The sequence below is a fragment of the Castor canadensis genome, chromosome 2, assembly GCF_047511655.1.
Source record: "Castor canadensis chromosome 2, mCasCan1.hap1v2, whole genome shotgun sequence".
NCBI lineage: Eukaryota > Metazoa > Chordata > Mammalia > Rodentia > Castoridae > Castor > Castor canadensis.
The window spans coordinates 148,810,004-148,822,890 of record NC_133387.1 but is presented as its reverse complement, the minus strand read 5'-3'; the positions used below and the strand labels follow the sequence as shown (position 1 = coordinate 148,822,890).

Here is a 12,887-nt window from a genome sequence, read left to right as displayed (position 1 = left end):
TACTGTATTAAAAGGATGCAAATGCTTATGTGAAAATCACAAAAAATAACTAGAAAAAAATTTCCACTAATTTTAACAGACATTTAAATACTGCATTGCTGTTTTCTAGATAATTCTTAGACACAAGATTCTGTCCTCCTATCTTGTAAAGTTCTTGTCTCCTATGGGGACCTCTCCTTTCCATTCTCAGCCCCCTCCCCTCCACACATTATCTTACTGATGTTTATCTTTAGTTGAACAAACATTCTATCTATTCCTATTACTGTTCTAGACACCCAGTTTGCTTTCAATAAAACAGACAAAAATCCATGACCACTTATTGACCTGTCATTAATTTTAGCAACAAATGATGATGACTGAGAGTGATAGTATTAAAGATGATGGAAACTGTTTGGAAAGAAGAGCTGAAAGGATTAACCCAGTTTGGATAAACTGGGTTAAGAGAGAAAGAAGTTATGTTCACTCACATTTTTGAGTTGTGCTTAACTGCAAGACTAGATTTACTGTTTACTGATGACAGCAATTTTTGGAAGGTTGGTATCAGGAATTTGGTTTTGTACAAATTTAATTTGAGCCACCAACTTGAGTGTTTTCATTCAATATCAAATAGAGAGTTTTACCTGTGGGTACAAGGGCAGGGAAGTCAGGACAGGAGATAGAAGTTTGGGAGTATGAGTAGATCGATGGATAGTATTTAAAGCCATAGGCTAGATGTAGGTAACTAAGAAAGAAAAGCTTATAAAGACCTAAGGAGACTTACGTGGAGGGTAGTCCAGTAGGTGGAAGTTAGGGAGCTGAGAAGGACCAAGATGCAAGAGAAAACAAGAAAGGTAGCAGTTATCTAGTGAGGTCAGAGGAAAGAATTGACAGTGGTGTCCCAAAAGCAAAGAAGTGTCTGAAGAAGGTAGAACAATCCATTGTACCTAATGCTGACACAGTGTATGATTTGGTGACTAATGACTGACCATTATTTTTGCTGATACCTAGACTGCAAAAGCCATGAGGTCAGGATTTTTATAACTGTAGGAGAAGCTCAGTAAATATTTGTTGAATCTGTACTCCTTCTACCCTTTCCAAGCTCCCATCAGTCATCTGTTTCTGATCTCACACTTAAGCCCACTTGTCTGACCTGTCCTGCCTAAAATCCTTTAGGGGCTTCTGGTTTTCTGCACTACTCCTACAAAACAAGCTCATCCATCCCTTTGCCTTCAGCCTCATCTCCTGCCACTCCCTGTTCACCCTCGCCCCAATAATAGAGAACCATTCTTTCACCACAAGCCTTGCTATTTCACACTTTGATGCCTTTATTCTATCAGCCTAGAATGACTTTCCTCCTTTGTTCAACTGAAGTCTCAGTCTGAGCCAACTCAGTCCACAGGCGGCCTGCATAATATCCTGTGTTGTCCCTGTCATTATTTCATATGTCTGTTACCTCATTCCTCCTATAAAGTTTAAGTTTTTAGGATCGGGAATGTATAATTATTCATCTTCCTCTCCTGCTTCCTAGCACAGTGCCATCCTCTGGATAGGTACTCTATAAATATTGAATTTTAAGAAAACAGAAAAATAAGGGAAGAGGCATGCAAATGTGAGCTGGAGACTGGATCAGTGACTTGACAACAAGTGGAAAAGGACTTAATGGAAAAATTCTAGACTAGGAAAATAGACTTTTGAAAGAAATAATAAAAACATACATTTTAATAAATGACTTCTATACTGTATTAAAAGGATATAAATGCTTATGTGAAAATCACAAAAAAATAACTAGAAAAAAGTTGGCTTTTTTTTTTTTTGGTTGGTTTGGGGTTTTTTTTTTGGCAGTACTGAGAGTTTGAACTCAGGACCTCAAACTTGCTAGGCTTGCGTTCTACCACTTGAGCCATCTGCCAACCCTGTTTTTGTGTTGGGTGTTTTCAAGATAGGGTCTCAGGAACTATTTGCCTGGGCTGGCTTCGCACCATGATCTTTCTGATCTCTGCCTCCTGAGTAGCTAGTATTACAGGCATGAGCTACTGGCTCCAACCTAGAAAAGTAATTTTTAACCATTTCTTGAAATCCTAAAATTATTATACAGTAATTTATAATTAAGAGTTATAATAGTTCTATATTAAAATGTAGGAGATAGACTATACTGTATACATAATTTATAATGTTACAGTGTGATATTTTTAACTATTTCATATTAAGTTTTTAGGACATCAATGCAAGCCTGAAGAGAAAGCTGTTTCTTCCTCCTAAGCCATGGCGTATCAGTTGTATAGAAATACCACTTTGGGAAACAGTCTTCAGGAGAGCCTAGATGAGCTCATACAGGTGGGGAGTAGAAATCAAACATTTTCATTTAGATGGGTCTGTAATAGTTCTTGTCATATCTCTTATCTCAGGCAAAGCTAAATCAGGTAAACTTACACAAGTCAGTATCACTGACTGATGAATAAATGACCTCCTGTTGATTACAATCATGACAACAGGACAGAAAACATAATTGAGTAATACAGTTCAATATATATTTATATATTTAAATATATATGTGTGTGTGTGTGTATACATATATATGTATGCACACATAAATTTCATTTAAAATCAATGATTTTCCCCTTCTCATTCAGAAAACAGTATATTTTTATAGCTTTACAGATAATTCAATCCAAATTAATGAAAGTCTTTTGAAATTTTGAATTTATATTTCAATTTTAGGAGAATTAGTGTTATTTAAACCACTGACTACAAACATATTAAATAATTTCATCTGTTTTGCTGTTATTATATGGGCTATGAGTAAGATTTAATTGTTGTTGTTTTGTTTCTTACATATAGGCTTTATACTTTTTGTTTAGAAAACTTGGTTCTCCCAAATTACTGACCTTCTTTTTCTAAACACAGAAAAAGATAGACAAAGTTTTGTTCTGGCTTTGTAAAATCACTGCGTGTTTCCTTTTCAAAATTGTTTTTTGTCATGAGAATGCCAGAGGTATTTTCCAGCTTTGCTTCTTCATTGTCAGTTATGGAAAAGGAGAATAGGGAATTCTAGTTTAGAACCTCAGTTAAATTTTAAATGGTATTTCGTATATTATTATTTATTTTGTTTTTAATGTTCTTCCCAAAGAGGATTTATGACCTTTACGTTTTCTCAGTCTCAACAGATCACCCCCCAACTTGCCCTTCAAGTTCTACTTCAGTTTGATAAGGCTATAAATTCAGCGTTGGCTCAAAGGGTCAGGAACAGAGTCAATTTCAGGGTAAGGATATTTTACTAAATCTAGAAGCCTGCAACAATTGTTTTTTCAATAGTGTTTTTAGGATCTGTATGTATTTATTAATCACAAGAGGAGAAAGCAGCAAATCACATTTTGGAACTTGTTTTGTAATGACTAAATTATACTTTACTTTTAAATCAGCTGTATACTAAGTTCATCCACTTTAAGGTGAGATGCAGAGTTGTTTTTAGATTTCTGTTCCATTGTTTCACAAATCAACCTGTGTATGTTTGTCCACCTTCTCTAAAAAATTACTGAGATTTCAAATACCTGAAAACATTAACTGTACAATTGAAGGTAAATGGCAGTATAATCCCTAAGGTTCAGTTATTTTTCAAACATAGGCCCTTATCCATTCCAGTAAAGTATAGTTATTTCTAGAAACTTCATGTTGCCTCCCACCTACTCTTAAATAATCTGGTTTATAAAAATCTGAATTGTGATCTCTCATGGTCTTTTCTGGTAGCTAGGCCTTGTTTGAGTCATTTAAACCTTAAAAAGTTATGCAAAGCTGAACAAAATATCTCTCTTAATTTGTAGTAGTTTGGGATTCAGGACCCATTAAACTACACAGTAAAACAAATAATTTTACCATATTATGATACTGATAGAATCAGATTATACTGTACATAATGATACTTGGTTATCCTATTATACTTACCTAATATTTGTGCTTATTTTGTGTTATAAGACAACCCTAAAATAGAATTAGAAGCTTAAAATATATGAAGATCAATATATAAAAGAGTTCATGGGTTCCTTGCATTACAGGGAACCTCGGTGCTTTGGGGGAGTTTTGTATTTGTTGATAATGAAAAACATATACAAAAAAATTTAATGTGGCCAGACATTTAGTACACTTGGAAAGCCAAGACAGGAGGATCATAAGTTCAAGGCCAGTCCGGGCTACATAGTGAAATCCTGTCTCAAAAAAAAAGAATGGTTTATTTAAGAAACATTTGAGGGGGTTGGGGATTTAGCTCAGTGGAAGAGCGCTTGCCTGGCAAGGGCAAGGCCCTGAGTTCAGTCCCCAGCACTGAAAAAAAAAAGGAAAAATAGAAAAGAAAAGCAAAAAAAAAAAAAAAAAGAAAGAAAAAGAAACATCATTTGAGTGTCTGTTATATGCTAGGCACCATTCTAGATACTAAAAATACAGAAATCAACAGGATAGACAAGGCCCCTGTTTGTTTGACTTAAATTTTAGTGATGAAATCAAATCTACATATACTTTTTGTTGTATATAAGTATCTCTTATTTATCAGTTTCACATGCCTAAAAATTACCTGGAATGAAAAGTTGTCTTAAGTCTTTAAGACTGTAAAATTTGACCAGTGAATTCTTGATTTTTTAACAGTAATGTTTCTGGCAAAGTTGGTTTTTTGGTACTCTTTTTTTTTTTTTTCGGTCCTGTTTGGGTTTTAATTCGGGGTTTTGTGCTTGCTAGGCAGGCACTTGAGCTATGCCTCTTTCCACTCTTTCTTTTCCATTCTATTGACGTAGCTCAGCTTTCATTACCTCCCTTCCCCAATTATAGCAGACTTGATCAATTTTAATTTGCAAATAGCTTTCTGTTTAGCTTGGCATAGCATATAACAAAGAGAAAAGAGGTAATATGTCAGTAATATCTAATTTGCAAAGCCACATTGCTAAATCATATTTAAATAGTTTTTATAATATTTTTTGCTGGACTAGCAATAAAATAGGCACTTATTAAAGGAATTGGGTAATCTTACATAATATGCTGATCCTTTTTGTTTTAAATCCTTATATGCATTCTATATAATTGAGATTCTTAATAGATGTTATAGGAAAAATAACCCGGAAATATGAGAGCTCAGGCTTTAATTATTTATATGTTCAAATTTATTAGTTAAAAAGTCAACATATATGTACCAGGGAACTTGATGGATCAATTTTTAGGGAGAAAAATTCACATTGAATTAATATATATAACTAGGCTTTTAAATAGCCATTGTGTGCTTTTAAGAGAATATCTGCCCAGAGGTCCAAGTAATGGCTACTTAAACATCAGAAAACTTAGCTTCAAACAGCAATTAAACAAGCATTAAATGATGTATTGGTCAAGAAAAATAGTCCTTCTAATGACAACTGACAGTTTTCTTTTCCCTGTCTGTTTTTTGATGTTTCTACAATGAATATGTATTGTATAACTTTTGAGATGCTATTTTAACTTTAAAAGAACAGATGTTGCCTAATTGTGGATATCTACTTAAAAGTATGTCTTTACTAGAGATGCATTGAAAATACAATTTGACCAACTCAGTACTGGACCAGAACCAAACATTATCTTACAGAAGGAGCTTCTTCAATATAAAGAACAAGTTATTTTAATGGAATTACTCTTTCAGTCCTTATACTACAGATACCATATAGAGTCTCACAAATATAAGGAAAAGGCAAGATATTTAAATAACTAAAAATTATATACAGTAAAGTTTATTTTATTCCATGTTAGGGATTCTAATTTACCAAATTATTCTAGAAAAATTAGATTTATGTTATTATTTGATCTAAGCTTAAATATTTTTAAAATGTTTATTTAAACAATATTTGTTGGTTCAAACACTGTCTAGCTAATATCTCTTAATTATATTAATCAAGTTATTTTAGTATAAATGCAAGAATATTTAATAACTGATTTTTTATAAAATTAAGAGCTTTCATAGTTAAGTTTTGTAACATTTTACTTTCTCAAACAATTGAAGACTACATTTATACTACAACTAAATGAATTTAAACATATGATTATATAAACTACATCTAAAATGCTAGTTTACATTTGAAAGAGAGTGTTCGCATGCTAATCATAAATCATGCTTAGTTGAAATGATTAACATAGCTAATATCAGTTGGATATGAAAGTAACTCAAACAGTCATAGGATCACTGGTTGCACCAAGTTCAGAATGCCAGAAATGAACATGGAGTTGATATTTGGATGTTCATCCTTCCAAACAAATGAGTGGATTTAATTTTTAAATGTATTTTTTAGACTTGTGAGTCTGTTTATTTTTCATTTGACATTATGTCATGAATTAATCTCTCATCACTCCACTGGAACCTCTCTTGCAAAGTTATTTTTTACTAAATCTAATGCATAATTTGTGATACTATTGACTGTTTCCTCTTTTGAAACCCATACTTTCTACATTTTCTTCTATTTCTTGGCCTCTTCTCAGATTCCTTTGTAGTTCTCTTCTGTCACAGGTGTTGGTATTCCTCAAGGTTGTCTAGGGCCTCCATATTCTCTCATCCAACCTTGTGGCCTTAACAAAAGTTGTTAGGCTCATGCTCCCTTGCTTTCTCCTACACGTATTGGACATCATGACTTACATATATCATAAACTCAGCAAGTTCTAAGTTTAACTTTAGAGCCACCTTTTTCTGTGAATCCATTTTCACTTAAGTCAGAAACTTGGAAATTACCATAGGCTCCTATATCCAAAGTTGTCAGGTCCCATCAGTTCTACCTTTTGAAGTCTCCATTTCTCTGGACCCCTTTGCTACTGCTATAGTAAAACCACTTTGATCTCTCTGATTCAGCTAGCTAAGAGGTATCTCATCTTCCTTACAGTATCTGTTCTTCCTGCCTTCAGCCATATTCCCCTCTAATCCATTCTTCATGCTACCAGGAAAAGGCAAATGTAATTATGTGACTCCTCTGCTTAGAGTTCTTCATTTACCTCCTAATAATGTTAGACCTTCCAGGATTGTCCAGGGTCTCCTTCACCTTAGTACCTCCTGAAACATTCTGTTGTCTGGAATCTCTTACCCCATTCCAAATGTTTGTCTTTCTTTCCACTCTCCTACCTCTCCTTTGACTTACTTTTACTCTTCAACACTCAACTTAAGCTTTACTTTATGAGGGAAGCTTTCTCTGTCCTGTGTCCTCTTTACCCTTCAGTGTCCTTGCTATGCTGCCCTTGTACCGAATAACTTACTCTTTCATAACACTGCTGTTTGTACTATTTACTACGATCTCCCTGCTAAACTAAGCTCATTGATAGCAGAGACCAGTGTTCAACCATTATATCCTCTGAGTCCAGCAGAGTCTAGTATGCAGTAATTGTTCACAATTATTAAGTTCATTAACTAATTCATTCCTAGCCATCACTTTTAAATCATTCTCACTTAATGACACATTTAAGTTGAGTCCAGTTTTCAGTATGACAAATAATACAAAGGAGTCCAGAAAGCATTTTTGTGCTTGATGCTTCTTTTCTTGGATTAATGATTTCATGCACCTAAATGTCTTATACTGTTTCATATGTGAATATATGTGTGCATATGTGTATATCTCAGGTTGTGATTATATTTTGTTGGTGTTTATCCTTGTACCTTTACCACTCTTTAGGTTTCTTTCCCTTTAATGTTCAGGTACATATTCTTGCTCCCAAGGTGGGATGGGAAGGGTTGGGAATGAGCTTTATTAGAAGATGTCTCAGTGCCTGACAGTGATGCATCTGAGCTAAGTCACAGGTTAAAATTGTCCTGACATTCCCACAAATCCGTGCTTTCATATAAGTTCAGAGAATGAACATGCACAGTAGTTAACTTTAAAAAAGTATTTGTAAAAAAAAATTCAAATGGATTTTCATAATTTAGCCACATGAGGGCAGTAGAAATACAAATGCAAGTTTTCATAGAGTCTTCAAGTAAGCATTCTTTCATAGTACCAAAAATTATCTGCTAGCCAAAAGAGTTTGGAAGTCTTCCCTCAACAAATTTATATGAGTTTTTCTTTGTTTTTTAGGTAAGTGGTATTAAAATTAAGGAAAATCTTAAACAAGCTAAGCATGAAACACTATTTTAACAATTATATACTTGGTACCTGTTTTTTTTTTTTATATTGCTTTGAAAAAAAATGTGAGGGGGAAAAAGATTTTTCATGCATGTCTAAATGTTTTGTTTTAAAGGGCTCTCTAAATACGTACAGATTCTGCGATAATGTGTGGACTTTTGTATTGAATGATGTTGAATTCAGAGAGGTGACAGAACTTATCAAAGTGGACAAAGTGAAAATTGTAGCCTGTGATGGTAAAAGTAAGTGTTCACCTAATTACTGTGAAAGCAAAACTACTCAAAGTCTTGTTTTTATGGGTCTTTAGACAATCTGTCTGAAAAGTCTAAGGGAAGAAATGGCCAAGTAATCAACTCCAATTTGGGGACCTAGCTTCTGTCTCAGAATTCTAGATCTGTCCTCTAACTCTAGGATATATACCTCAGACAACACACAGACTGCTCACATGGATTGAATTTATATGGGAAAGAAAATAACCACATTGATCAGTTTTCCTTCCCTCTTTCAGCTGTTATATTTTGTTTGTCAGGCTTTTCACAACTACCTTTCTCTTTAAAGAAGTGCTCTTTAATTTGACTATTCCCCTTAAGTTTCTGTGTTGCTGGTTACTTGTTTTATATTTTAAAAGTTAATTATTTTAAAGCAGGTTTAAATTAACCATAAAAATCTTGCAGTCATAGTGCTAAATAGCCATTCCTCCAATCTGTTACATTTGTGCAGGTGAATGTTCCACAGCAGACCTAAGTGCTTGTTCAGATCTTTAAATGTTTTGGAAACTGCACATCTTTGCTCTCTGCTCCATAATTACTTACTTCCTTTTTGCTAATAATATTTTAAATATGTACTTTATAATCTGAACTGTTTCTGTTTAAAACAGCTATTCCTGAAATTAAATAGTAAAAACTGCTACTCTCTAAAAAGGGGAGTTTTGAGAAGCAAGAAAATGAGAAGTGTAGAAATCAATATCCCCATTTCTTGTATTATGGGTTAGGTTTCTTTTATATACTTCGAGTTTTAAAAGAAATCACTAATCACTGAGGCAATGCAGAGAATACAAAAAGCACATGGAAGAGAAAGCATCTATAACATCACCTGGAGATAACTGACCACTTTTAATACTTTTAATAAAAGACTTTCTAGTCCCAAGAATATTTTTATAGTAATATACATATGGACACGTTTGCAGATATATCTGTTTTCACACATGGGATTGACTAATGGCTACATAAAATTACACTGTCAGTCCTTTCTTAAATTATCTCTTTCAGCTGTCAGAAAGTCTTTGAAACTAGCAACATTACATTGACTTGTATAGTTCTTAAGTTAGCTAGGAATACTCATTTTACGAACTATAGGCCTGGTTGACTTCTTAATAGAGCCATCAGATATTTAAGGGCTTTTTTTGTTGCTAGGAACAAAATTATGACATATTTTCAGTTCCTATAAAGGTTATCACAAGATAACAATTCCAATTTGAGATAATTTATTATTTTTCTTGTAATTTAAGCTAATAGGATCTTCATAACCCTTTGGAGCATTAATAATTCCTACTCCTCTTTCAAATGTTGTATACCACACTGTTTAGCAGAATTTTTCTATAATGATGATGTTCTATGTCTTACTTTTTCCAATAGTCATACATGGCTGTTGAGCACTTGAAATATGACTGCAGCAACTGAAGAACTGGATGTTTTAATTTTTTTAGATTTCATTAGCTAACCTGAATTAACTTAAATATAAACAGCCACATTGGCTAGCCAGTGACTATCCTATGGGATAGCATAGTTATAGACTAGAAAAGTATCAGTTTTAGTTATTCAAACCATACCTAAAAAGCACAACAGTAAATGGCTCTGAGAAAATTTAGTGAGAGCAAAGAACGCATGTCAGATAGGCATTTTAGTTACAGAAACTTCTTTCTGGTGGCCCTGAGAGAGTACTACTTTGGCTTAAAGATACAAGACTCTTTTTTCAAACTTCAGTAATGAGAAGTAGCAAATCACTCTTACCTATTTCAGTGACTCCTGGAGAGCTTCCCTCAGTTATAGCAAAGTGCAATAATTGGTCTTCAGCAAAACACTGAGTATTTAAAAAAAAAAAAAAAAACTTAGATTGGCTGGGTGTGATGGAGCGTGCCTTTTACCACAGCTACTTGGGTGATGGAGATTAGGAGGATAGTGGTTCCAAAACAACAAGCCTGGGCATAAAGTTAGCAAGACCCCATCTCACCGACAAGCCAGATGTGGTGGTACATGCCTGTGGTCCCAGCTACTAGGAGGCGTAGGTATATTGTGGTCTGAGGCCAGCCCACAGCGAAAACATAAGACCCTGTCCAGAAAAAAAGCAAAAAAAAAAGGCTGGAGGCATGACTCAAATGGTAGATCACCTGCCTAGCAACCATGAGACCCTGAATTCAAGGCCTAGTACCATGAAAAGAAAGAAACAAATACCTAATTGAATTCCATTTGCTCTATCTTGGAAATTTTTTTCCCAGAATTAAAATGCAGTTTGGTATCACAGGTAGAGGTAAATTTAAATAATTAGGAAAATTACATTCCTAGGTCATGCTAGATAAATGAGATGCTACTATAAAAATAATTCCTTTTTTTTTAAAGTTAACTTTCTTAAAATTAAGTTGTGTTCCTAATACAGAAGCAGAGAAAAAGTGACAGTAGCTAGCATTTGATCTGTTTACCAGGAAGACAGTAGAGGTCCTAAAGTAAATTGAGTTTGTATAACAGTTGTGCAAACCAAGTGTGGAGTAACTCGCCTTTTCTCTCTAACATAAGCATGGGGGATTAAGTATCCTCTTTTTATTTCTGCCGTAAAGGGAAGTTTGTTGATGTTCTCCGGCGTTTGCACTGCCTGCATCTCCACAGGCCCAACCACCATTATTAGCTCTTCTTTTTTTTTAATAGATACTCTTAAAATATTTAAATTTAAAAGTAACTTGTTCCTTGATTTTACTCTTTCTCTTCTGTTTTCTAGATACTGGCTCCAATACTACAGAATGAGCAGGAAAAACGGCTTTTTTATGCCATCTTCTGTTTGTTATTCATTGCTTTTTGAAGAGAAGCATAGAAGAGACTTTTTTTTTTAATTTATTCTAGTATTGCAAAATGACTACACTGTGCTATACTATCAGAGAAAGCAAGCAAAAAGAAGCTTATAACTGTATTCTCTTATATTACCTTTATTATACAGCATGAAGAAACATAACTTTTTTTAAATGACAAATTAAAAGTGGTTGCCTTCCTAAGAACATTCTTTAATAAACTCATTTTAAAACTCAATGTAAATAATAACTGGTGGAGCTATTAAGCAGGTGGTATGAAGATGTTAGATAAATAAGCATTGTGAAAGAACGCCATATCCCTTGCAAAGGAACTTAGAAGGTGCTTTCATTTCAATAAAATTGTGTTAGTTTTGTCAGTTGTAACTTTATCTGATGAAAACCTAAAAGCTGGGTGGAATTTAACTAAGAAAATCCCCTTTTTTCAAAGTATAAAACCAAGTAGTCAGTGATGTAAGCAACCTAAGTGTAACTTGATTGGGAAAAGTTACACAATCTTTAGACAGCCTCAGTAGTAAAGCCAAAAACACCCTATTCTAGGCAACATAAAACGACTAGACTTCAGTAAAGTGTCCTGCTAAATGCATCACATGGGTTTCCATATTTTTGCATACTGAAGGAATAAAAGTTTGTTAAACTAGGAAAGTATAATAGAGACTATAGTATTTGTAAACGGTCAAAGAGAATATCAGAGACAAGGTAATTGAGTGATTGGAATTTAGCTGACCATAGATTAATCAGTACCAACTGTGTTTAATAAAGACCCATCCCTCTTTCACTAGCACTTAGAGTAAGTATCTGACATCCCTATCTTGCGGTCAACCCCATTTCACCCAAAGTTCAGTGTTTAAGCTAGGACACAGGGTGGAAAGGTCATCTTTTCTCTCTACTGAGAGGAGAGAAGTTAACAAATACTAAGTAAAGTAGCTTTTCATACACTTACTAAAAGATAAGTAGCTCTTTATGCTGGACAGTCTCCTTTTTTCCAGATGTGGGAAGAAGCATGCTGTATAATGTCATTTTTTTAGGCACACAAAGCTATAGTCTGATGTATATAGCAGCATAGAAATGGAACTTTGTAGAATAACAGCAAGCCTTATTAACTTTATTCATTACATGAAAGACCAAGTGGCTTACCAGTGTTCTCCTTCCCTTACTTTGGGAAGAAGTTTGTTGCATTTTTACAGATACAGAACTGGAAACATAACCACTCTTAAATTACTAAAGACTACATAATTAGGACTTTTCTTTATTGTCAAAATTACAGCCTTTTTACTTTGAGGTTCAGAATAGTGGTCAAAAGGTAAGTTATGGTTGATCTTTAGCCATCAGAGAAATACAAACCAAAACTACATTGAGATTCCATCACACCTCAGTCAGAATGGCCACCATCAAGAAAACACCTTTATAGACTGTTGGTAGAAATGTAAATTAGGCCAGTCACTGGAAATCCGTATGTAAGTTCCTCAAAAAATTTAAAATAGAATTACCACATGATCCAGCTGTACCAATCCTGGGTATATACCTTGAAGGAATCAAAATCGGCTTACTCTAAAGATAGCTGCACACTCATGTTTATCACAGCACTATTCACAGTACCGAAGTTACAGAATCAGCCTAAGTGACCATCAATGGATGATGGGTAATGAAAGTATACATACACACAATGGAGTTTCTTATTCCGCCATAAAGAACAAAGTGTCATTTGCAGGAAAATGGGTGAAACTGTAGATCAT

The 12,887-nt window shown here is 34.1% G+C and overlaps 2 protein-coding genes across 5 annotated transcripts in view; both read left to right on the top strand.

Moving 5' to 3' along the window:
* Bnip2 (BCL2 interacting protein 2) overlaps positions 1-8,286 on the top strand; it is a 32,817-nt gene extending 24,531 nt beyond the window's left edge. For 2 of the 4 annotated variants that reach the window (XM_074066091.1, XM_074066090.1), the window contains one exon: positions 2,188-2,313. In XM_074066091.1, coding sequence (XP_073922192.1) covers positions 2,188-2,194 — 7 coding nt within the window. In that variant the 3' untranslated portion in view covers positions 2,195-2,313. Of the gene's footprint in view, positions 1-2,187; positions 2,314-3,134; positions 3,240-8,193 lie in introns of those variants that run through there. The other 2 variants (XM_074066087.1, XM_074066088.1) reach the window with 2 other exon arrangements.
* Positions 2,182-11,517, top strand: Gtf2a2 (general transcription factor IIA subunit 2). Its single transcript, XM_020182276.2, has 4 exons — positions 2,182-2,313; positions 3,135-3,239; positions 8,194-8,320; positions 11,067-11,517. Exons 1-4 carry the CDS (start codon positions 2,242-2,244, stop codon positions 11,090-11,092), a joined length of 330 nt encoding a protein of 109 aa, XP_020037865.1. The 5' UTR covers positions 2,182-2,241; the 3' UTR covers positions 11,093-11,517.
* The last annotated feature ends 1,370 nt before the right edge of the window (positions 11,518-12,887 follow it).

Coding starts and splice junctions, on each gene's coding strand:
- Gtf2a2 (XM_020182276.2), top strand. CDS start 2,242: ATGGCGTATCAGTTGTATAGAAATACCACTTTGGGAAACAGTCTTCAG. Junction 2,314..3,134: donor GCCTAGATGAGCTCATACAG/GTGGGGAGTAGA, acceptor ACGTTTTCTCAG/TCTCAACAGATCACCCCCCA. Junction 3,240..8,193: donor GGAACAGAGTCAATTTCAGG/GTAAGGATATTT, acceptor TTTGTTTTAAAG/GGCTCTCTAAATACGTACAG.